Below are 25635 nucleotides of genomic sequence, written 5' to 3' on the forward strand. Positions count from 1 at the left end.
ATTAATTAAATAAGTTAGCTAAAATAATCTTTAAGCCCCTTAAAAGACACTTTAATATTGCTTCTACATTTTAATGGCTTGATAAAACATTTCTCTAGTTCAACAAAGAAGACTTAGCTCATTTACTTTTCAGTGTCCTTAATCCAAAATGAAAACGGCCGGAGGAACATATTATGCTGCGATAAATTGTTCTAACAATTGGAAAGCCAACTGTTTCCATTTCTTTAGATTTCTTCTTAACGATAATATCTGCAAAAGATGGATTCCGAATTATCGTCGAGCCGATTTAAGAGGAAGGTCGAGTGATTCATACAACGTTAGTCTTAAGACTTTGTAATAAGTATTTTGAGGACTGCATATTCATGAATGCTGCTTAAAAAACGGATACCTAATGCAATTCCCACTATGTTCGATGTACCTAATCCCCCCCCTCCCCAAGTAACTCCTCAACGGCATCTTTTTCTACGACGTTTTCAAGATAAGAGCCCAGTTCGTTTGACTATACTTTAAAGACATTCAGCAGGTATGATTATGATATATACTTGTAAGAGGATATAGGCCCAACACAAACTTTTTTCTTTTTGGGTTTTTAGGTTTTCTCGAAAGTACTCGGGATAGAGAAGGAAAACAATTGTATATCTACGAAGCGACGTGAAATATGAATTTCCGGATGGATTTATTAAAAAAATATCGGTCATACTGTGGAACTCTTATTCGAAAATCGACATATCAGATACCAAAAAAAACGTTTTATATCCATCAAGGAGCATGAAAAGGAGATCTTCTTTCTCCATCTCTATTTATAATTGCCATAAACGACATTTAGGAGAAAATTCGTAGTGACCCTAGAATTGAAGGGAATGGAAATAAGTAACAAGTCGATGAAATGTATTTTATACACAAATGACCTGACGCTTTTTTGTAAAGAAACTAAAGAGGAAGTGCTAAATCAATTCATACTTCTATTGAAACAATACAAGGGTTTGGAAGAAAATCAGAACTATCTAAAAATATATAAGAAAAACACAAATACTTACCAACTGTGAGGAACATCTGAAGTTACAGTTACTAAGTATTGAACTTGCCCAGTCAACATCACTTCTTTGACTTATTGTATCTACTAAGGCGAGGATTGCTGTAATTAAAGATGAAGATTATATATAATAAAAATTGGAGAGAAGTGTTCAATTTTGTAAAAGAGCCCCCCTTCACGCTCTTTGAAAAAATTAAGGCTTGAGGCATAAATATTCGTCCTAAAGTTTTTCACCTTATTTACCGTATTCTCAGGTATTGTGTGAAGAGTTTATAAAATACAAGAAGACAAAGTATGGGGACAGTACCTTGCATATGGTTCAAGAAACCACATAAACACCCCTATCAATAGATCAACCAACATAGAAGGTATGTGGAAGACGCTGAATCTATCATGCCTCAAAAGATTAAGAAAATGCGACAGTTTCTGAGCTGAAAGAATTCTATATCTATTTCAGCTTAGTACATAATACAATTTTAATGAGTGGATCTTTGCTGGTCCATTGGAAGTTTTCAGAGCCGTGAATAGATGTGGACAGCACTGGAAAGAGATGGGTTCATCGTGGAGATCAATTATAGACTACGTTCTTTCACTTTTGGGGTCTGTCGAACCTGTTAACTTTAACACTCGTCTGAGAAGTCGTGACGACTACTTCAAAACCCATGAGATAACATCTGTTGGCCAGCTGCACTCAAATAGCATCGTTATGAAGAATTTAATACTTTGGCTATGGACCAAAATACTGTTCCAGATTCAAAAAGCGGATAAGAAGCATCCGGGTCCTCCAACTCCGGCATATATTGCACTAGAAACTATTTCTAGTAAATAAATAAGAGAAGCCTTTCCAACCTCTTGCAGTGAAACACCCTCCCACTCTAATTCAGAGAAGAATCAAGCGACTGGACGTAGAAAGATACATGAAAGAAGTAGACCCATTAGTGATATTGAAAAACCCCTTCAGCGATTATCACCAGAAGTGGCTTAGGTGACGGCTGGCAGCATCCTCACTTTTTACCAATAAATTGAGAGCGAGTCCAGAAGATAGAAAGTGTTCTTTCTCTAAAAAGGAGACATCATTTCATATTTTTACTTCTCCCAGATGGTCTTACTTATGTTGGGGGTGGTGGAAGACATGGTATGGTGCCACTATGGAGTGACTCACCCAGATGGATTGTCTTATCGTCAATAGTTATATAGTTAAATAGTTATATATCCTGTTTTTCGTTAAAGGAAAAAAAGGGGGGGGGGAAATATTTTATAAAATTTGTTTAATCGAATAGTATTATTATTTTTGTTACAGTTTAACTATTGTCTAATAAAAGTGCCAAAATGTGATATAAAAATGTGTTGAAAGCCCTCTGATTTCCCATTAATCATTATATATGATCGGTAAAGTATGGTCTCACAACAAATTCACGGACTACAAATAAATGGGTGAAACAGAAAGGCGCAATTATTTATAGACGGTGTGAGGGGAAAGAAAAGGATGTTATTCATTTATTTCAGAAGTGTCCTTATTCATAAAATGGAAGAATCAGAGTTAGACAATGTTTTAGAATTGTGGATGAGGGGATATTTACTTGTCGTTGTACTTAACGAGAGCTAATATTATAATGCTGAAATTTGTGTCGATAATTTATAGACTATTGGCGATTGACAAGAAGCCAAAGGCTCTTAATGGAAGTATAATTGACTATGTATGATCTATTTTAAATATAAAAATTCTTTTATTTCTGCCTTCTTACAGATATACTGTTTTAAATACAGAGTGTTCCAATAATCTCTGAACAATTTGAATTTTAAACTTCAACAAGATATAATTTATAAATTAACCATAGAATTTCAACAAAAATGATAAACTCTGTAGATGTGTGTATGAGCTCTCTTAATCATTTATGTGACCACCTTTAGTGGCAATAATAGCTTCTGGATGGCGATAGAGGCTTTAAGGACCTTGGTAATTGGATGCCAGACACTGCAGTCCTACTCCTCGACATCGAAGGGGTTTGCATTTGGTCTGTAGGGTGGGAGGAAAAAATGTCTTGCAACAGAGGAGGCAACTTTTTTTATCTCTCTGTACAGTCTAGTGTAAAATCTTGCGTGGGCCCTCATGAACTCGAGAGGATTGGCATTGGCAGTTTTTTATAACTCCTCTGTGCCCAGTTTCGCCTTATTGACAGAGACCTTCTTCCTCTCTAACGTTTTGGACTTTTTGACAGCGTAAAAGTTGGTCTTGAAGACGCCCAACTGCTTGGAGTGCGTGAATATAAATTTGTCGACAACGTTCAAGTCTCATTTTCTCGACTTGTACTTAAGTACCATATAAAAAACCTACTGCTCAATTTTCTCTCCAGCTTTGGAAAAGAACGGGGGTAACTTCTTTCCATCAGAGCCCACACCACCAAGGACCATAGTTTTGGGGCGGATATTTGGTCAGGTAACCCCCTTGGACTTCTTCTTTTCTTTCTGTTAGCCAGTAGTCGTTCCGACGTTTGTGGAATTGATCAACTGTGAAAGTCTTCTTGTCCTAGAAAATTTTCTTAATTTACCCATTTACCTTGATCCATGTGGTATTTTCTTGCATCTCTCGAGCCTCCTGGCTTTCATTTGGTGTCCTTGTGAAAGAAACTAACTTCGTATCCCACTTTAAATTATGCCCTCCACTTTCAGACATCCGGGAGAGGGCATCTACATTTTTTTTTTCATCCTGGCCAACTCAAAAAGTAGGCTCCTAGAACACTTAGAATATCTGTAATCTTCATAACATCAACTCTGGCATCTATAAGTAGATGTGCTGCCTTTTTGCTTGTTGCTCGCTCATGATGATGAAATGACAAAATGATTAGTATAGTTTGTTTGTGTAAAAAGGACGGCAAAAACAGAATCAATACATAATCACTAAAACTTTTCATAGTAATGAGAAAATAAACATTAAACAACAGTCCACGTTTTGCTGCCCTACCCTGTATACCCCAGAAAAGTAATTGTAATTAAAATAAAATAAGGTTGGGTAATAATATTAAATTATTGACAAAATAACATCAGCACATTAGAATTTAAGCAATATATGCTCAGAACACTAATAAGAGACAAGAGAAGTAGAAAATCTACAAATAATACAAAATTATAAAGGATTTGTTGATGTTTTTGGAATAAAATTATGAGAAGTGCAATGCAAGATATACATTTTATATGCTGATAATCCAAAATAATTTATCAATATTGACTTACTTTCCATTTTTGATATGTACACTCACAAGTAACAACTCAAAACTTTTATCAATTTAAATGTGCTTTGTCCTCAAGAATGAAAGTATACTAATAAGAGTTTGAGATTTATTTTTCAATATGATGGGTTACTGATGAGTTGAAGTACTTGTCGTGAATTAAAAAAACATCGAACAGCACAGTATTTATTCCATAATTGTGGAAAAGATTCAGTGTCTTTGTTGCAATCCGCGCCAGACGAGAAGATTGCAAATTTCTTAAGCCTGGACAAATCCATTGTCTGGAGAGTCAGGAAAGAACTGGAAGAGTCACGAGGTGTTTATGAATCAACAACATCACGAGATCATTACTATGAGCCTCTTCGTGGAATTAAATCACAGATGAGCGCAAGTGGTACAATTTTTGCGATTAAATACCATAGATGACGATATGGAGCAGATATGACACTCTTAGAAACGGTTGGATTGATTACTTTATATTGCTGAGATTTCTTGTACAACCACCAACCATTCCATGGAGCATCCAATTGCTGTGGTCCATGTATTCTACAATGAGCTGTAGATAAAAAACACAAAATAACAAAGACACGCAACTTCTCACTCTGATATTTGGTATAAATGGTTCCAAGTAACAAAGATAAGATATTGTGCATGTTGTAAAATAATTTTTTTTATTGATAGCAGCAATTTCAAACATCCAGCGGGCCTTGTGCACTGTACCAGGACGCATAAGTAAAAAATCCTTGTTACTGAGGGCATCTAATTCAACAATTCAGAGAATTCCTTATAATCATCATGCTAATGTTCTCTAGATACTTTTGACAAACTGAAGTGCTTCTTTTCTCCAATCTTGTACCACAGTCTTAATTTCATCAACGAACTTAGATCATAGAGTGTCGGCTTTTCATGGCTGAGGCAGCTCACACTTTGAAAAATGTTTAGAAATATTTTGAAGACGGATGCTTCTGGTGATTTCGACATTTCTACTTTCAGGTCTTTGAATATCTATGTCAACATCACCTCATCAATGTGATGAAGACATGGTTCGCAGAGTAGCGGCCGTCCTAAGAACAGTTGAAGACAAATACAAGAAGCAGAAACATGAACTGGTTAAACACTCTCGATATGACTTATTTTTCACATTTCCATAGTTTCAGCATTTTCATACTTTTCTCATTTATAATTTTTCCTGAGTGTCAGTCAGAGTCTGTTTTGTAAGATAAATCCCAAGAAGCTTCGTTCACATTATCGTTTGCCAGAGTCAGCCGCTCTTCATTAACATTCTTATTTGTCAAAGTACCCATAAGTTTTGAATACCACTGAAGTAATGCAGTTCATTTTACTTGGTTCTCTTAATCCATTAAAACGATATTTCTATAGTAATAACCATATATTTCTTTCTAACTAAAATGAAAACAACATATTTTCGAGGAAGTGCAACTTATCAATAATAATATTAAACACATAATTCTTGAAAAATAAGGCAAAAATGAATGTTTAGCGTTTCTTGCCATAGTAATATAACCATATACTCTAATATTATTATTTCAAAATGCTTAATGCTTATTTCATTTGGTGTGTTTTTATTATAGTAATTTTTTTTTATTATACTCACAAGACAATATTTTTTCCTTTGGCCCTTATATCATCTTGCCTCCAAAGCTATTTATATTTATAAAGAAAAAACGGATGTTTGAAGAATCTAAACGGGCATCCAATAGAATTTATTTTTAATATATTTACATTCATTCAAAGTGAAAGACTATCTTTTAAATTGACCATGTCCAAGATAGTGGACCCCTCAGTGCTCGTTAAGGAGCTCTGTGACACCAATATTTGGACATATGTCCCTAAATCAAAGTATTTACTATGGGAGCTGTACGACTTTACTGCTAAAGCCAACAAAAAAGTGGGTCCTAGAATAGCATTATACAACCAGGCACAAAAAGAATGTAGATTTAAACAACAAGGGAGACCAAGCTACACAAAGGTCATCCCCTCCAACGATAATACGATGATATCTTCAATACTGACCTAGTAAAGACCTTGGCCTCATTGGCTCCTTGCCGAGATCAACAACAGGGGTTAAGACTTCTTGGAGAAGTACTCTAAAAAGACGATGCCAGACGGTAATTTGATATAACAAAGACCTGTTTGATTAATAATTTTTAATGATATATTATTTTATCAGAGTACATCCGATTCTCCCGGATTTATTTGTATTTTCCTTCTTTTTCTGCATTTATATTTGCACATAGAGCTTCTTATAAGCCTTTTTATTTGCATATTTAACTCCATTTATGTACATTATCTGGACATTACTACTAATAAGCAATAGATTATATATATATATACAACGTCATAGTCAACCTCATCTCAATAATGATTCTGCTGTCCAGTACCTATTGCTAGAGAGAGCGACGTTCCAACCTGTTTATTAAACTACTAGAACCCCATACAATCATACAAGATGCGAACGTCTGACAACAAGAATTCATGATACACTACAAAGGAAACGTTGACCTGCATGTAATAATTTGTTTTTGACTTTGATGACCAAGTGTTTGGCTTGCTAGCTCATCGTATCTCAACTCCATAAACTTAATTGTGTAAGGTGTATTCGAGCGACACGCCAATAGATCCTCTTGTATGAGAACCCTAGGCTAATGCCCAGGTTCCGGGAGGAATTCAGGAATCTTCTAAAAGCGACTATCATCATGACGTGCTCCAGTTTTCAAGGTCGATTTGAGGTCATTATTGACGCCATAGGCGGTTCTATTGAATAATAATATTATTTTTTTCTTGTATAGGGAGGTTTTGATCGGTACACCAACAGATGCTCAATCAACAAAAATCCCTCTTGATATCCAGGATCTGAGAGGAATTCATAAATCTGCCAAATGAGACTGTCATCAAGACCTGCTCCAGTTTCCAAGGTCGAGTTGAGGTCATTATTAACGCCAAAGGTGTTTATATTAAATAATAATAGTTTTTTAATTCCCATTTACTTTTCCATTGTTTTTTTATTAAAATAGGATGTTTAGTTTAGGAGAAAATCCATTTAAAAAAAATCGTATTTGTTCTTAAATGAAGGTCGCACCCCGTATTTCCTTTTGAATAAAATATAATTTATTTGAAAAAAATTATTATAATTTTATCAAATAGGCGAATGGTAATTTTTTTTTTTAGAAATACACTGTATTTTCCTTTCTTTTTTTAAAACGATACAAAATTGTTGATTGAATTAGACATCATTGTTTCAAAATAAACTAATAAAAACAATGTGTAGTTTTTCATCCTTTATAATCAAGTTTTCTTTGATATGTAGTATATAAAAATTGACGTATATATATCTGTAATAAATCAGAGAAAAAATATAAGTTAATTAGATTGTTTCCTAAGAATTGACAATCAAGATACTCAATGGGAATAAAGAAGAAAAGAAACTAGTACAAAACATGAATCTTATGAAAAAAGATGTATAAAATTTAAACACAAAAAAGTCCCCACTATTTTTAAAAGGAAATATTATGAAGGTGCGCATTTAAAAGGTGAATTTGGCATATCTAAGGGTTAGAAAAAAAATGTTGCTTTCACTCTAAGTCTTTTCGAAAATTCGACACTGTCATTTTAAAGATTTAATCTAACTTTAGTGTGAGGTTGCGATAATATATATTTATTGATATGTCCCGAAGAAATTATCTTAGCACAACATCCCTACCGAAGATTATTAACTAAGTAATATTTAATCAAAATCATATAGGTATATACAAATATTTTATTGATAATCAATTATTTCTTTCTACATTTGTCATCAAAATTACATTATCTGAAATTTTATAGAAATTTATTGAATGATTTCACCTCTTTCAGAATACTAGAATGCCTTCTCTTCTGTTTAATTTCATGTTTTGAAACCCTTGAAGTCAGGGCAACTAGTCTTTTCACGCTTTGAGAATGGTTAGAGATTTAATTTAATTTAATAATTTCGCTATCCTTGAGCTTTAAGTATTAGTCTTGAATATTTTCTTTGAACGGGATATGACGAAATTTCTCTGAGTTTAAGTTTTTCCAAATCAACATGTCAAAATAATTTGATGCCATCCAGTTAATATTACCATTTGATATTTTGAATTTTCTTCTATTTTTTGTCTTTGACTGCCTTTTTCTAGCTTCCAATATGTGTTTTAGTGCTTTTTCTTTTCTTATTTCTAAGTTAGAATCATACATGCCTCTGAATAAAATTGCCTAAGAATGAGCAAGGTATTAATTATTTTTAAAGACCTTTTTGAAGGTCGACATTTGTGATGCCAATTCTTGAAACATTTCCCTTGCAAGCGATAGCTGCTCCAACAAAAGCTTGTTACCCCTCTCCAACTTAGGTCTTTTTCGAATAAATAAACCCATAGGAGTGTATAGATTTAATATAATTTTTACAAGAAGTTTTAAATTGAAGTACCTATTAGGGGTGTTACTAGTAGGCCTTTCACTTTATAGGGGATTAGATTGACAGTAAAGTCAAAGAATACTTGCTGAAGTAGTGTTCTAACGAGCTAAGCTCAGTTTTTCAGGTTTTTTAGTCAAAATGGATAAATTTCCTTTAATTGGCCAATCCTGGACCAAATGGTAATTATAAATACTCCAAGTCATTGTTTTTTATCTCATAATCAATCATTGATACTTTTCCATCAACTGCTTCAAACATTTTGCATTCTTCAGGTGATTTTAGCTTGAGTCCATTTTTGAAGAAATTATTTTGCCAATGAATCCTGTATAATTTCCTCGTCCTTGAGAAAATTAACATCCATTTCTTCAAATAAGTGCCTGAAGGGCAACTCATTTTCGTGTAATAAGCAAATAATGACTTGTAGAGCTCGTTGCAATTCCAATTAGACAAATTTAATAATCCCTTTCTAAGTTTCTTGGTTCTCATTTTTAGATTTAACTTTTTCTGTTACTTTCACGATATCAAGTTTGCAATTGAAATTCCCTTTCCATTCGTAGGGACAAAATGGTTGACATAAGTGACTCCAAGATACTTTACTATTTTGTATTTGTTCAGTGCTTTTTATCAGAATGAATAGCTTTACACTGACTCTTTTTTCCATCTAAGCATTAAACAAAACATTCACCATTTTCTAAACAGTCTTCATATTCATTTATCCCCATATTTTCTTTTGGAATTATCAACTTATTATATACTAACATGGTAATTTTCAGGGTTATTAAATCCAATTGTTTTACATAAGTCATTTATGGTAGAGTTAATCATAGCCGCTGTTATTCCATAGCTCAAATGGAATCTCCAGCTCCTTTCTATTGCCTGATTAAAGTCATACTTATTTCTGTTATTACATAGTTCCTGATGCGTTTCATTATAATTTCCCTCATCTTCAATGCTACTAAATTGAATTGCATTCTAATCAATATTTGGAGTCCAATTCAATTCGGTATCATCATAGAACTGTAAAGATCTTAATATTTTTTGACAGTCCGGCTCATGTAACAACTTTCTTTGTTTGTATTTTGTTTTTCTGAATCGCATTCATTTCCGATGAAATAGTGATGTCTTTTTCCCAACTTATCATTAACATTTTACTTGTCTTCTGATCAATATAAAACTTTACATCACTATATCCATATAATGACATTAAATTTGAAATATTTTGATTTTCTTTACAGATACAATTAGCAAAATCGATGTCTTCAAACTTGACTATATCCTTAAAACACCGGCATTTGAAACAATCAAAAATATTGTTGAATGAATTTGATATCCTTTTAATCCACTACTAATCTTTTTCTTTTTGAATTCGATATTTTGAAGATAGTGTTTCAGTTTTGACAGTAGAACTCTTCACATTCGCCTTGACATATCTGTGTTCTAAAGTAGGTAAAGATGAGGAGTGCCAAATTTGAATCAAATTTCTTGTTAACGTTTCTAGAAAAATGTCATTTTCTTTGTGAGATAACTGTCTAGAATTTCTCAAAATAGATCAAAACTGTTTAGGATAAAAATAATATTTGACTATGTTCATGTGAGACGGCAACTTAATCATTGTTGAATGGTTAGATAAATCACCAAATAATCAATGATATCTTATCGTTTTGGTACCTAAACTTGTTTCAATTTGATATGAACTACACGAATTGCTTCTTTCTTGAGACATTTTCAAAGTTTATGATTGAGTTTTTGAAACTGTTTGAAATATTGATTTGTTTTAATGACTGTTTTTACTTTTCTGCTAATGGAATTTGTTCGGGGCATATCATAAAATTTATATTCTTGCAACCTCACACTAATATTAGACCAAAATATTAAAATGACTGTGCGAGTTTTGAAAAGACGTAGAGTGAAACCAAATTTTTTGTAACCCTTAGATACCAAATTCAACCTTCAAATACAGAACTTCATACTATTTTCTTTTAAAAATAGTGGATTCTCTAGACTGGGTTTTTGTAGTTGGAAATCTGGAAGAAAAGAAGAAAAATACACTATAAATTATTTAAAGTCCGTTAAAAAAATAAAAACTTTGAAGTTTTTTTTTCCAAAGCTGATGCCATTATTATTGAATTCTTTAAGACAGATCATCGAAGTATAAAGCCTTAACTAGTGCATGTACTCATCAAAGACGAAGAGTCATCTATTCTACTCTGACTGTAATAAGGATTTAAATTATATATCTGCAACAAATCTTCAAATGTACTCTCTCCGTCTATTATGAGCATATACGAATGTTCAATCAGATTTTGAATCTATTTAGGAAAGGATGTTCACTACTTCAGAAATTAAATAATAATGTCAACTGCTAGAAAAAGAAAATTCATTCTTCTGATTACCAATTATTACAAAAACAAAACGGGCCAAATAAATAATTTATAGGATTTATATCACTGGTTTTATAGGGAGAAAACTCAATCTTTAGAATCCTCTTCGAGGTCATTTAGACTTAGATCTAAAATTCTGACAGTTTTGTACTTGGCGCTATTGGAAAGAACTGACAAAAAACTACTATTGAATGTTTGTTTTGTTCTTGTAAGATCAAAATGTCTGAGCAACAGGCAAAACAGCTGGGTGTGTGCATTCTCTGACAAGAAGATCTTCACAGTGGACGCTGTTCTGAACAGGAAAAATGAACGCTTCTTGGCTAAATCAAGAGCTCAGGTCAAGGGAACCTTAAGGACCAAACATCCAACTTAGGTCATGGTCCTCGGCGTTGTGGCGTCCGACGGTAGCAAGATGCCTCCTTACTTCATCAAGGCCAACGAGAAAGGCAACATGGATTTCTACCACAAGGTCCTCAGGTACCATGTCCTACAATGGTTGTAGAGCTCGATTTAAAATTTTTGCATCCTCATCCTGAAAGGTTAAGTCCTTGTTGAATTATCCATGGATTACTTAACATATTAAGTAATCCATAGAGTATATATATCACTTGAATTCGGATTGGTTTAAAATTGTTTACCTTGCTACGTTCATCTGTTGTCTTTTTTCATGCAAATTAAATTGATTTTTTTAGGAGAAACATTACCCTTCTATTATACTCACGCTTTACAAAATTCCGATTCTTAGTCATTTTTATATTATTTTTTTAGAGTTTGTGGGAAGGGAGAAACATAACTTATTTACTTTTATGTTTCATTATTATTGAACCTTTCCATTCACAATTTCGTTAGAAAATTTACTCGGCGTAACCTCACTAATTGACTGGATTGACTGTGCCCCTCACTCCCACATAAAGACCGACACAAAACTAGTTGTTGGTTCATTCAAATGTCAAATTGTCCCACCCCCTCTTAAAATAAAAAATGTCAACTTTACACGTAATTATTTCAGAAATTGGTAAAATTGAGTATAACCAATAATATTTAAGCAAGAGAGAATAAGAAGCTCATATTACCATTGAATTCATATCTGCTTATGACATTGGGATATCCATGATGTTCAGGGATCTCATCTCATTAGAAAAGGATCTTGTCTTTGACTTCGTGGATGTTATCTCATTTAATGGAAGTGAAATTCATTGTGTGGACGTCCTTTAACATCAAAAATTGTTACTTCATCATCCATTGGTTCAAATACACATCCATAACTCAATATCTTGTATAGAATCATTGTATACTTCTATAATAACTCTGGAGTTTTACAAAATGAAGGAATACTGTTATGAAATGTACAATGAGGAACAAAAATACTTATCATCCTTCATCTGCAGCTCTTGCATTAAAAATACTTCTAAAGGATTCTTCGGGTTGTCTCCTAATATTCTTAGAAAATTATTTCATAGATTTAAGTCCTTACGTGTCATTGATATACATAACAAATAAACAATTCATGTCTATGGCATTGAATCCATTAATCAGGCTTGATTACTATTGTAGTTCTGGACACATCATCCTCGCTTCCAACATCATTATTACTTGTGAGTCTCTTCTGTCATTGAAAAGAAAGTAGAAGACGATCCTGGACCATGAATTTAATGGGGTCTTCTTTTCTAAACATCTTTATCACCAAACCCGTAAAACTTATTCAACTCTCCTATTAATTACATATACGCATAAATAGTTCATTCAAACTCTTACCTGATGAATATGTTCATAAATTATCAGCGATCGTATTTTTTTAGTAGATTGATATTGAAAAATATGAATCTGGCTTAACATATTTCAAAAGTTAGTGAGTCGGTAGTCATTTTCGGATTTACTAAATCACTTGTCATCATATCTGAATATCCACCTAGAGAGGATTTAGGATTTTTATCTGAAGATTTAATAAATAAATTAGTAATTAAATGAAATACTACTATGAGGATTGACGTTAAGATCTAGGCTCATGAGCTATCGTCTCATCCCTAATCTCTGAACTCCGCGAGCATCCCTCAATCTTAAATATAATATTGTGTTATGTGATATAGAAAATACATGTGAGAAAAAAATAGAATAAAATTATATATTATAAGATTACACTTTACATTGTTTAATTGATCTTGTGGCAATCCCACACTTAGAATGTGACAAAAAATGTATATAAAAAAATATGGTTTCAGTATTCATTGACACTAAAGAAACTATTTAGTCCCTTGACAATTGTAAATATTAATATGACTAACACTTAAAATTATTTTTATATATTCATCATTTGTAAATAATGGAGGAATGCACCTACATAAACATGTATTTATTTAAGAGTTTTATTGATTTTTATATTTTTATTAACCTTTTAATTATTATAATATATTTGATAATTGATTAATTATCTACGATTTACAATTGTTACAATTATATTTTTATAAACATTTAGGTATGTATTAAAAACAAAAGTTTGTTATTGACTACTCTCATTAGTCTCAGGTTTATTCAAAGTGTCTTGTATGGAAATCCATCGATATGGTGAATACTTGTTTTGTTCCAGAATGTTGAGGCATTGAAGTCTAAAAAAAGTAACTTTTTTGCTTACTTTTTTTAGTGCATACGTTTTGTTATTCAATGCTTTGAGAAACTAAAAACAACAGGTCTATATTAAGAAAATTATATCTTTAACAAAAAAATCCAAAAATATATTTTCGCTAATTATAATATTCTAAAACTAATAGCAGAAGATCTATATTTCCTAGAAATTCTTGACATTGAAGTTAATGAAGTACATCATTTTGATTGTTTTATATTTCGGTCATATTTTCAAGTGCAAGGATAAACAATTAGTTTCTGAAGTAAACTATGATATTTTAAAAATAAAAAAAATAACTTCTACTAAAATGAAAACTAAAGATTAAAAAGGATTCAAAAATTGTATGGTTGGGATTAAAATGATGATTTATTTTATTAGGTATATGGATAATGTTCTTCGACCTTTATAAAAATTTGCTTTTCTAATTGTATTGTACAATATTATTATTATTATAGAATAAATTTTTAAATTGACCGCCATCTACTCGTATCTACAATAATATACCTATTGAGTAAGTAAAACCATAAGAATAAAAATAAAATTACACCGTATCTCATCTCTTCCTTATAGTTTATGCATTGATTTGTTTAACTAATTCGTTTAATCTTTAAAAGCCAATGTGATTTTTTTCACGAATAAACCAATGACTTTACGAGAATGTCAATATTTTTCACTACATAATTGAACTCTTTTTCCGTATAAATAAGGGTATGAATGCTAAAAATGAGTGTTGAATGAATGTAGTTTATTAAATTTCATTCCCCTAGTTAAAATTATCCAAATATAATGCAAATAAAATTAACAGCTTTAAATCTTGGTCCATACTAAATACTATTTAAGCATAAGAAAAGGTCATCCAGTGGTTTGATGTGGAATGTCCAGTTTACCTATGTCGGTGGTTAGCTGAAATTTAGTTTTCACACAAAATTGGGACAAGGACAATTATTCATAATTTTTGGAGCCCCCAAATGTGTAGGTGAGTACAAAAAAATAATGAACATTAAAAAATATTAATTAGTGTATCACAGATTTATTTTATTCAATCAATACATTGTTAAAAGTAAGTAAGTAAGTAATAAAATTGGCCTATGGTGTCAGCATATTAGACATGAACATAATAATAATGTCTTTTATTAAGTCAGTGAATACTTTATAAAAAAATATGTAATGCCGATGTGTTGAGAGTAGTAGAAAACAATGTAGGAGGAAGAGGAGAAAGTATTGAGACATAGGAATGAATCCTTGAAGAGTAATTTGCAGATTTGTTGATCTTACAATCTAGTTTATGTTATTATTTTCATAATTTATATGAATACTAGAATCAAATGAATTACAGTATCAGTATGGAGGGAATGAATTTTTTTTATTCTTTAAAAATAATTTTTTTGGGTTTTCAGATTCTTATATGTATGATTTTTCACTCATTAGATCCACCCAGAAACAACTTTACCACTAACAATGGAGCGATTAGTGGGCTCTACTTCATCCTCCTCTTTCTCATTTTCCTCGTCATCAGGATCATCAACAGAGTCAGTATTCAAAATCCTTGATATTGGATCATCCCCATCTTCACTTAGATATGAATCTTGCCTAATAGCTTTGATTGGTGTTTTAGATAATGCCTTTCCTGGTGGGGTAGAGCAGGGAACGAGGTGCTCTGGGGATTTGCTCTGTAGACTCATTTTACTCTCAAGCTTTTTCACATCCAATTTTAATTCCTTCGTATCTGAATTACTGGAGTAATTAGCTGAATTAAGAGATAGTGTCACTTCCGGGGTGGCTTCAGGTTTCTGAGTTGCGGGAAGTTTTGGAGCTAGATGTTTACCTGATTCCTGGGTTGTAAAAGGCTTTGCTGCAATTGATTGAAGGGCTTCCTGAGGAACTGGTGGTTTTGGTGCACTTGCTTTATTTGAAGGATGAGTGACTGGAGTTGGTTTAAGGATGGGAAGTTTTTGAGTATTATTAATCTCAGATGCCTTTGAAGGCGATTTCGAGTATTTTTCAGAATTTAAATCGATGAGTGTTGCTTGAACCCGATCTAATTTCCCATCATCATCTTCAATTTTTCTATGGAAGGATCCTTCTTCCGCTATGGATGGATATGAAGCCACACTTTTTAATAAAGCATTAGTCAATTTCTTTCCCACTACTGGCTTGTTGGAAGCCTTTTCATCGATATTTTCAACAGTGGCATCATTTTCATTCTTTTTCCTTCCGTCCTTTGATTTAATAGTATAAGACTTAAATTTAGCATATGCCAATCTAGTGTGGGGAGTATAGTTCTTTAGTTTGGGGTTGTAATCAATGAGTTGATCAGGACTGAGTTTCTCAATATTTTCTAGCGAGCTTCCACGGGCAAGTAAAGTATTTCTAAAAGAATTTGCTCTACGCTCTTGGAACTTTCTTGTTGATCCAATAGGATCTTCTGTTATTGATGAGGTAGAACTACGACTACCAAGTTTATCTCTCTTCTCATTTTTATTACCAATTACCTTGGCAATGACTTTAAATATATCTGAGCCTTTATTCTTTTCATCAGCAAATGCTTCTTTAAGAATGGTGTCCACTGTTGCAATATTGAATCCTTTTAAAACTCTTCGTTCCATTTGTTTGGCTCGACGACCAGATACAAACATTTCATTTAGATTAACTTCAGGGGTCTTAAAGTTGTTATTTTTCAGGATATCGATCATTTCATAGCGTAATTTATTGATATCTTGGCGAATTTCTGAGACATCATCCTCAGTAACGGCAAATTCTTCAGTCTTCTTTTGTTCAGCAGTGATGTAACGACGAACAATGCATTTGATGACATCACTAATAACAGCCAAAATATACAAATACATATTAAGTATTGGCTAAATAAAAAAATAAAATATTTACCTATATCTTTTTCTTGCAACTTCTTTCTCCTTGTCTTTCGATAGTTTGCATTTACTTTGACAGCCTCCAAATCGTAAAAAACCCTTCATTGTGGGGATTATATTAAATGGAGGAGGAACAGTTGCACCAGTCTCGAAATAAGAAATCCACAGCTTTGTCCGAGCAAATTTCCATTCCACGTCGGATTTTGCGGATATAATTTGATATGAGTTCGACATCATAGCAATTAACATATTGAGGAGCACAATGATATTACAGATGGAGTATGATCCAAACATCAAGAGAGCCCAAAATCGTGTAAACTCTTTTATTCCCGTAAGTTCAAAATCCGTGAGGGATACCATTCCAAAAGAAGCCCAAAACAATGACTGAGATGTTTCAAAGAGATTTGCAAATCTTCTCCAAACAACACAGGATGTGCCTTGGTTCTTTAGATCAGGAAGTCCTCCAGGAAGTGAGTAGCATTTATTGTATTCTAAATCCGCGTAGTACCAAAGAAGCTGATTCATTCCACATCCAAATGCAAACATAACAAGAAGGTATAAAATGATAAATTTCAAGATATCTACAGCCATTCTCCCTAAAGAAATCTGAAGAGGTCCTAAGTGAGGGTTGATTGAGAATATGTGCACCAATTTTAAGTAGCTTGAGATCATTCCAGCTCCAAAAAGACCTAAATTATATAATTTTTTTTAAATTAACGAATATTTAGTTTAAAAATGTAGTATACCTTCAGCAATTAAATACGGATCATAGGCATGCCATTCTTCACGAGGATAGTAAGGGTTTATACCCATACTCTCTTCCCGTTTCACAATGAAATAAGCAGTGGCTCTAAGAATGATCCAACCCAGGAAACACATGTTTGTAAAACAATCAGCCAAATTCCACAGATCACAAATGTACTCAAGAAGCCCATCTTCATAAATCTATATACAAAGAAAGATTAAGATTACGAAACTAGATTTAAAAATTGCATCAAGGTGAGAAGAGGACTTGCCTCCTTTATTTCTTTCCAAATCAGAGCAAAAACCCAAAATATAATGACACATTCTATGGGCGACGGTAGAGATCCTCGTTCATGTTTCACCCAATCATCCACTATATCCAAAAGAAACTGCATTTCAAAATGAGTACCAATAAATTTCAGAGTTAATCTTTCAAAACGTTGAGAGGCAGCAGCAAGCAAGGTCAGAAAACAAAGGAAAGAGGCTGAGTGACAAATGAATTTGACAAAAGGATTTTTCATAAAAACCCCCCTTTTCTGAGGTTGGAGCAAGCATGTACATGATACAATAGATGGGAAACATCAGACCCAATCTTCCAAGCTCAAAGGTTTGAGATATGACATTCATTCGTCTCCAACCTGGGAGACCCTCATACCAAATGGTGGCAAGAAGCTGCTGTACATTGGGATGAGCCACAAACTCTTTCTGTTTAGACTTAAGAGCAAGTTTAAGTCTCTCAAGGGTTTGCATCTCACCAGGGTCCCAAATATCTGCATTTAAATCATAATTCAACATGATTTCTAATTCATAGGATGTACGAGCGTGGTCCAAGAGATCTGTAGCAAACTTTTGTACCTAAAGGATACAATGACAAGGATAAAATCAAGTGGTTCCATGGGTATACTCTACGCACCTGTCCTCTAAGTTCGTTAAAATCCGAACTAAATTGGGACTCCATTTGTCTAAGTTTCTTCAGCTCATCAGATAATTGAAAAGCAGTTAAAATTGGATCTGTGCTAGTAAGGGCTATTAATGATGGACTGGCTAAGGCTCTATAGGCGTTAATTCTGGAGAGGGAAAACCTGAAAATGAAAGAAAATATTTAAATTATAATACATTTACAGAGTATTAAGATAAATCGGTGTCTGTGTGCACCGGCAATTTTGTTATGATGTAGCTGTCTGATGGGGTCCCTTTCTTTTGTCTGTAGAAACGTTGTTACATCAATAAAATTAAGTTTTGTTTTGGCAATCATGGCGAAGACTGCTCCAAAAGGTAAAGAAGACTGAATTTATAAAGGAGAAACGTCGCTCCGCCGTGACTACGACTTTTGATCACAATTACATAGAGATTTTAAATCGGGAGATCTTAAATGTGATAGACATCCCACTACAGACTGTGCAAAAAATCCATAAGGCTCTTTTGTTAGACCTATATGGCTCAGCGAGCACAGCTATGACTTCATTTTGAATTAAATAAGGCCCCCATCAGTCCATATCTTAATCCGATGGATTATTTTGTGTGGGATACGTCGAATCTAAAAAAATGGAACATCCCATTCCATCAAGGATACATTGACTAACATACCAAGGAACTACTTTGTCAACGCTTATTCCTCCTTCCGGATCTGAATCTAGGTCGTGATTAATTGCTGCTGGTGGAAATATCAAATGAACTCTTGCTCAACATTCATATTATCAATTTTAAGTATAAGTCGCGGAGTAATGATTTAAAGGTTATTGGAAAATGTGCCGATTTGATCTGAACACTCAGTACATTAAAATCACGTATGTATAAATATAAATAAATGAGTTTTCTATGTTCCCTTTGAATTTTGTAAATCAAAATATGTTATATTTATTTCGATAAAATGCATTAAATGTTTGTTCTCTATCGGAATTATGCTCTTGCCTCAGATTATACTTGTTCGTCAATCCATGAGTATTTTATAGTATGAATAATCCATCACGTCTAATGGTAAATACTATCGAAGAAGTTATTAGCAATTCTTTTATTCAAATAGTTGTCTCGTTTATTTACATTCCTCTTTCTTATTATACTAATTTTGGAACCTACTTTGTCTCCGGCTCCAATTCATTCAGTGAGACTTTGTTGGTTATATGCATTGAATTTTTGGGGCAAGATTCCATCGTTTTTCCAACAAACAAAACATCTATGTAATGTGTTTTATATTAATACAAATTACATATTTGGGATAAAAAGTTTCAAAGGAACAATGATTTTAAACAAAAATTACATTTAAATCTCATTTATTTATATATTAAGGCAATATGTTCGGAGGGAAAATAGTCAAAAACAAAATTACTTAGCAACACAAAATAGTATGATTTTGACACTTTTTTTAATTTGATTTGATAAGATGTAAAGTTTTTAATCTAAGGGATTATTTTTCCCTGATATGCTCGATATTTTCACTTTGGAGATAGAAAAAAGTACAAAAGGGTTAGTGAATGATTCTGATCCATTTAAAAGCAACGCACAATTAACCAATATGAATAAAACACAATCTATATAATGCTCTCCAATGATGCTTCTACTCCTTTCAACAAGAGAAGGAAAGCTCACAACAAAGGGGGTCGGAATATATGAATAAATACAAGTACACCATGCGTCACATTTAAGTTTACACTGAAGATTGTTTCTTAAACTTTATTAAAAACTAGTTCAAGAAGACAGTGAGAACAAAATTGAGTTTATTTCGAGTAAATTATAACTAAAATCGACATTTTTTATTCATACATCTATGACGGCTTCTACCCTCTTCTCAAAGAATGCCAAAGGATTATGATTGCGGGGAGGCAACATCTTCTTAGACACATTCAAAAAAAAATTTGGCTATAAACAACCACTTTTCCATTGCAGGGGCGTCCGTTAGTTTATATTGGGGGGCTTGGTTTTGGGATTTTTTAAAAATTCAAAAATTAACATTTTTTTGAAAAACATTTCAAAAATCTTTAGTTGTTCACAAAAAAATAAAATATTTTTCAAAAATTTATTTTTTGAAAAAACAAATTCAAATATTGAATTTTTTCGAACAAAAAATTCCAAAATTAGTAGTTGTTAACAAAAAATTAAATGAAATTGTCAAATTTAATTTAATTTCAAATATTAAATTTTTGAAAAATAAATTTTCAAACATTAAAATTTTGATAAAAATTTCAAATATTTGAATTTTTTTTTCAAAAATTCAAATATAAAATTTTCTAATAAAAAGCAAAAATTTCTTAATTAGGGGAGGAGCTACAGCACCTCCAGCCCTCTCTCTGTGGACGGCTTTCTGGAAGTCATAATGAAGTGTTTTTTTCTACTAGCTTACTCTATTTCCTTCCAAGTCATCTTAATTTTTCTTTCTTAGTGTAAATTCGCCAATATTCATCTTGCTTGCTATAGCGCGAGTCGTCTGTACTGGATTTCTAACAAGCTGGTTTTGTACATTTATAATGGCTTTTGTTCTTAGTTTTCGTTTGAGCTTGCGTACAATTTCTGGGGACTTTTCCTTGGTTTTCAAAACGCTTTTTAATGCCATACACGCCGTCCGACGGCAATTTTGGGTGAGGTCTTCTGGGGCAGGAACATTTCCTCTGCAATAATTATCTAGGCTTCTATTTTGTCTTCTTTAAGGATACATCCAATTTTTATAATAATAACAATTGTAAAGAATAATTAAAATATAAAATAACCTCACTTTTGTAAAAATTCTTATCATAACTCTAGCTGTGAGTATTTTTTAAAGTAAGTGTAAACTCAAATATGACGCATGGGGACATATGTGTACTTTGTAACAAAAATAAAAATACACATTTAAATACTCACCTTAAGGAATCCTCTTGAGAAGCCGTTATACAGGATTCGCAGGAGCATTTCAGATCATGAGGAGTTGGAAGTGAGGCTCCGCGATCCAAGAGTATTTTCAATATTTCATAGTTATTTTTGTGGGCAGCTAAGATCAACGGTGTAATATCTGGTGTATAATTGGCCGCAACGTGGTCAACCATTTCCCAAGAGTATTGGGTCCCTTTAATATTTAAAAAAAACAAAACCGGTATGTAGGTAATGAGATTCAATATGGGTATGAATGTAAATATTCAAGTGTCACGTTTTTGGAGCAGGTTTTTTATGTACTTTTCTGCCATGCGGTTAAATCTGCATCATTCTTGGTCTTGCATATTTTAAAAATAAGCAAAATGAAATATTTTGTACAAAAAAATTAAACGTCTTCTACCAACCTAGTGTTAAAGCTAAATGCAAAATACTAATAAATTTTGATATTAAAGTTCAATTACTGCTTTGCTATTTCTCCGAAATAAAATATTCATTTTCTTAATATCTAAAAAGTACAAAGACACTTTGGAGCATATGTTTAAAGAGGACCATTAGTCTATATCGGTTTAATGAGGAGGGGTATTGCTTATATTTAGAAATGGACTAATTTAAAGATAAAATATCAATATATGTAAGTTTATTTCTTAAAACAATCTATTTTTTGCTATATTTTTATTTGTAATGATAAATCTATTTATGTTGGATTTTTAACCTTTTGTCCTATATAAAACTGGATATTTAATTAATTCAGAGAAAAGTCAGGACGTAAAAAGAGGACCAGTCCGGCGAAAGATTTTTATTTGTTCTTATTTGTTCGTTCCAAACCATTCCAATCTTAGGACAGGTCTTATCAGTCCTTACGACTGCCAGTCCTTGGATTTGTTTCTACAAATCTCGATGGTGTATTAAGACAAATAACATAAATATCAGACATATATTAAGATAATTACACATCTTATAATGCAATATAAAATTAACATATTCTTTTTTTACTTAGTGTTATAATTTATACTATTATATAAAATAGTAATTTTTAAAAAAGGCGAGAAAAAACTCTCAATGACTCACGAGGGATCGATTTTACTTTCTTTAAGGACCGACAAGGGGGATTTAACTTGACTTGATGGGACCGGACTGCACTTCAATCCTCAGTCCTAAATAGGGATCGATACACTGCGTTGTTTCCAATAGTCTTTTATTGTTGCTCATCAGCAACAAAAACCATAGTGGTGGGGGGACACACTCCAAAAACGGGAGACTCTAAAATGTATAACCTGGCTTATGACGCTGTTCTTCAAAATGTAAAAGAATTTCGACTCCTTCAACATACTCCTCAGATATGGCTAGAAGCAAAGCATCCTTTACTTCGATATTTACATCCAAAAGCAGCTCCATCAATTCTGGATTTTCATTAATGATGGCAATAGATAGAGCTGAGCGACCCAGGGGATCCGTACAGTTGATGTCAAACATTTGTGGATTTGATGAATAAGTATTGATTGCCTTTTTGACAGAAGCACAGTCACCTCTCTCCACAAGGAGGATAAAGCGCTTCTCTTCGGGGGTAAGTACCTGCAGGAGTATGACGATATGTAGATTAATAATTTTCATAAATCCTCAAATTACAAAAGAAATCTTAAATCAATTAAAATAGTAAGTAATATTAACATTTAAAAGTTCAAATACATCAGAATGAATACGCTGACGGAAATAGTTATCATCTGTGTCATGGGATTATGTTATAGTCCTGATATTTTGAGGGCCGAGGCCTGCTCAGCACTTCCAAATTCCGTCTTACCAGATATGAGCAAATTCGCTCATAGAAAAATAATCAACATAACAGCCATTCATCAAATTGAGATGCTCTCGGAATACGCAAATTTAAAAGATCCCGAATTTAAGAGATTCGTCAAGAGAAATCTTTTACCCCCTGTTCTCCTTATCAGTAACGCCACTGCTTCTGCCAAAAATAAGCAGCCAGACCCTGAAATTCTTGTTCAAAAAGTGGAACCGTATTCCATCCTTTCAGATAATTTGAAAAATAGTAATATGGATTCCGCACAAAAGCAAGAGACGTTCATTCAAGAACTCATAAAAGCCATTAAAGAATCTAGGAAAAATGGAGGGCTCAAAGGAAAAGTTATCAAGATACGGAAAATAAATAAGAAACGAAAAGAAAATGACGGTTCGTCACTCAAACATCTGTTTTAAAGATAATTCGTTCATTATTCTTGTACACATATTCATACAGAGTGTTTCAATGAGGAACGAATCTATGGAGATCCAAGAGGAAAGTCCTTTCATGACAGTTCTGTCACATTTACTCTGTAAGTAAAAGCTCATTTACATAATATGTATGTTAGCTTAATTTTATTGGATTATTAGTTTTTAGCTTTTTAAAAGAATCTTGTGAATTTATATATGCCATGAAGTTTAATTTAATAAATCATCAAAAGGAAAAAAAATTAACTTTTACAAAATTGATTAAGTCATTCTAAAAAAAAAAAAAAGACTATCAAAGGAAGTTTCATTAATTAAATTATTCATTATTCTTTTATTATTTTGCAAGGCCCATGAATCAAAGTGATATTATATTTTGCTTAAATTACTGCAAATATCCATGTCTCCTTATTAATTTCAATCGACAAAACAAGCAATGTTCTCTCATCAGTCAACCCATGGCCCTGAATCCAAACACTTATAAAGAAACAATGTCACTTCGTATCAAATGCTCAATACAAAAACCGGATATGAAACCCAAGCCATTGCGTGAGTTAATAATATTATTTTATTGAAATATGCAGAATATAATTTTCAAAATTAATGTTGTCCATAAAGGTATACATATGTTTCACTGATATATTCTTGGGAAATACATGTCAAGAATATAATTAGTTTTTAGGGGTAAGGAAGGTACGTTTATTTGTCAAATCAAATTTTGAAAACTTTTTATAAACACAAATTTAAAAAGTACTATATTAGACAATTTTCATATAGATTATTAAAATTGTCAGGTTTAAATCCTTAGTCTCATAAATAGACAAATTAAGCATTTTTGCCCAAAACAATATGGAGATTTCTAATTGGGAGGACTAAAATGTTTCTCAAATGGTCTTAGACCTATCAACTAGACTCAGCACCTCATCATTTCTGAGAAAGGTGGCTGAACCTTATACCACTAGAAACTTGTATGCAACCGCTTCAGTACCCCCGATACAAATGCGTTAGAAGAACTAAGGAAATACTACAATGCCATAATATAAGTTCATAAGGGCATTTGGCGACTATTTGTCGATAAAAGTACATATTAGATTTAAATAGTCAAACATGTACCTATATTAAAAAAGAACAAGTCTGTGAAATTCATAATTTACAGCTTTTATGAAATTATTTAATTCAAATATCAAGCCTACCAGAGGCTTCATTTTAGGTATAAGCATACATTCGACTATTTGAATCTAATAAATGGGTGTCTCTTGTGTTTCATAAAAATATAACAAATGACATAAAGATCTTATATTATGTGGAATGACGTAGTGAGGGAGTACGTTATTTCAGCTGTTGTAGCAACGATAAAATACAAACATGGACTGGTCCTATTTTAGTAAGACCAGACTGATAAAACTGCAGCTTTTTCAGTTATTTTTAACTAACCCAAGACTTTTAACGTGTAGGGACACTTGGGATTGACTGACTGATTTTTGTGTGTTAATTTCAATGATAAGTTCAAATATTGCTTTTTATAGTGTCTTCCAATTTTGAGATATATTTTCCCTTGATTTGAATTGTATACTGATCTACTGTTTCTCTCTATAAGTGATATAAGATATTTTTGTTCATACTTTATTCTATTGACAGAATGTTTTTTCCCTGGACATCAAATAGCTGGAATATTTGTGCCTCCTTTATCAAGAAAAACAACCGATAGCATCCACTGTCAAAAAGAATGTCTCAATGAGCCACAATGTACACATTTCACTTACAATGATACCAATGGTGCATGTATTCTAATGAAGAACATGACGGCGCATGCCGTTAATTCAGAGTTCATATCTGGCTATAAGACCTGCGACTAACCAAACTTTATCAATTTCCAATTTTAAAGCAAAGTTTATGGAATAGACGACATTTAAACCAAATATTATTTATTATTATTAATTAATTTTAACTAAGATATGATGCTAAAACGTTACGACTCTTTTAATATTCAAATCATTTGTTACTATTTATTTGGATGGAATAATAAATGAATAGAAAAATAGAAAATCACGTTTGAATCTCACATGTATTAAAGAAGGCATTTTTTGGTTTCTTCTTGATCTTCTTATGTGCTTTTTTTACATAAAATTAGAATAAATTACTGAAAGAAGGGGGGGGGGCATGACCTTCATTTTTTGATCATTTATAATTGTCAAATTGCTAAGAACAAATACTTAAGTATAAATTACAGTTGTTGCCCTTATAAAATACATT

General features: G+C 32.5%; 2 protein-coding genes and 2 long non-coding RNA genes across 4 annotated transcripts in view; 1 reads left to right on the forward strand and 3 right to left on the reverse strand.

Annotated features, from left to right (window-relative positions):
* Positions 1-4162: 4162 nt before the first annotated feature.
* LOC139905142 (uncharacterized) lies at positions 4163-6557 on the reverse strand. Its single transcript, XR_011779640.1, has 2 exons — positions 6295-6557; positions 4163-5664 (listed from the first exon to the last, which is right to left on the reverse strand). It is a non-coding gene; the product is annotated as an uncharacterized lncRNA (long non-coding RNA).
* A 5515-nt stretch (positions 6558-12072) lies between these two features.
* On the reverse strand, positions 12073-13079 carry LOC139905143 (uncharacterized). Its single transcript, XR_011779641.1, has 2 exons — positions 12457-13079; positions 12073-12396 (listed from the first exon to the last, which is right to left on the reverse strand). It is a non-coding gene; the product is annotated as an uncharacterized lncRNA (long non-coding RNA).
* A 1643-nt stretch (positions 13080-14722) lies between these two features.
* The window catches only part of LOC121116765 (transient receptor potential protein), a 137924-nt gene continuing 127011 nt past the window's right edge, over positions 14723-25635 (reverse strand). Inside the window, 8 exon segments of the mRNA XM_040711051.2 lie at positions 14723-16525; positions 16592-17264; positions 17322-17520; positions 17592-17852; positions 17854-18174; positions 18233-18401; positions 21154-21355; positions 22437-22734. Coding sequence (XP_040566985.2) covers positions 15133-16525; positions 16592-17264; positions 17322-17520; positions 17592-17852; positions 17854-18174; positions 18233-18401; positions 21154-21355; positions 22437-22734 — 3516 coding nt within the window. The 3' untranslated portion in view covers positions 14723-15132.
* On the forward strand, positions 22840-25301 carry LOC121116766 (uncharacterized). Its single transcript, XM_040711053.2, has 4 exons — positions 22840-23347; positions 23414-23489; positions 23732-23931; positions 25021-25301. Exons 1-4 carry the CDS (start codon positions 22855-22857, stop codon positions 25236-25238), a joined length of 987 nt encoding a protein of 328 aa, XP_040566987.1. The 5' UTR covers positions 22840-22854; the 3' UTR covers positions 25239-25301.

Source organism: Lepeophtheirus salmonis, chromosome 4 (genome assembly GCF_016086655.4).
Source record: "Lepeophtheirus salmonis chromosome 4, UVic_Lsal_1.4, whole genome shotgun sequence".
NCBI classification, from domain to species: Eukaryota; Metazoa; Arthropoda; class Copepoda; order Siphonostomatoida; family Caligidae; genus Lepeophtheirus; species Lepeophtheirus salmonis.

Bases quoted from the DNA above. Each gene is read 5' to 3' on its own strand.
- LOC121116766 (XM_040711053.2), top strand. From the start codon at position 22,855: ATGAATACGCTGACGGAAATAGTTATCATCTGTGTCATGGGATTATGT. The intron at 23,490-23,731 runs GTAAGTAAAAGC...TTATTTTGCAAG, and splicing joins AGTTCTGTCACATTTACTCT to GCCCATGAATCAAAGTGATA. The intron at 23,932-25,020 runs GTGAGTTAATAA...TTCTATTGACAG, and splicing joins TATGAAACCCAAGCCATTGC to AATGTTTTTTCCCTGGACAT.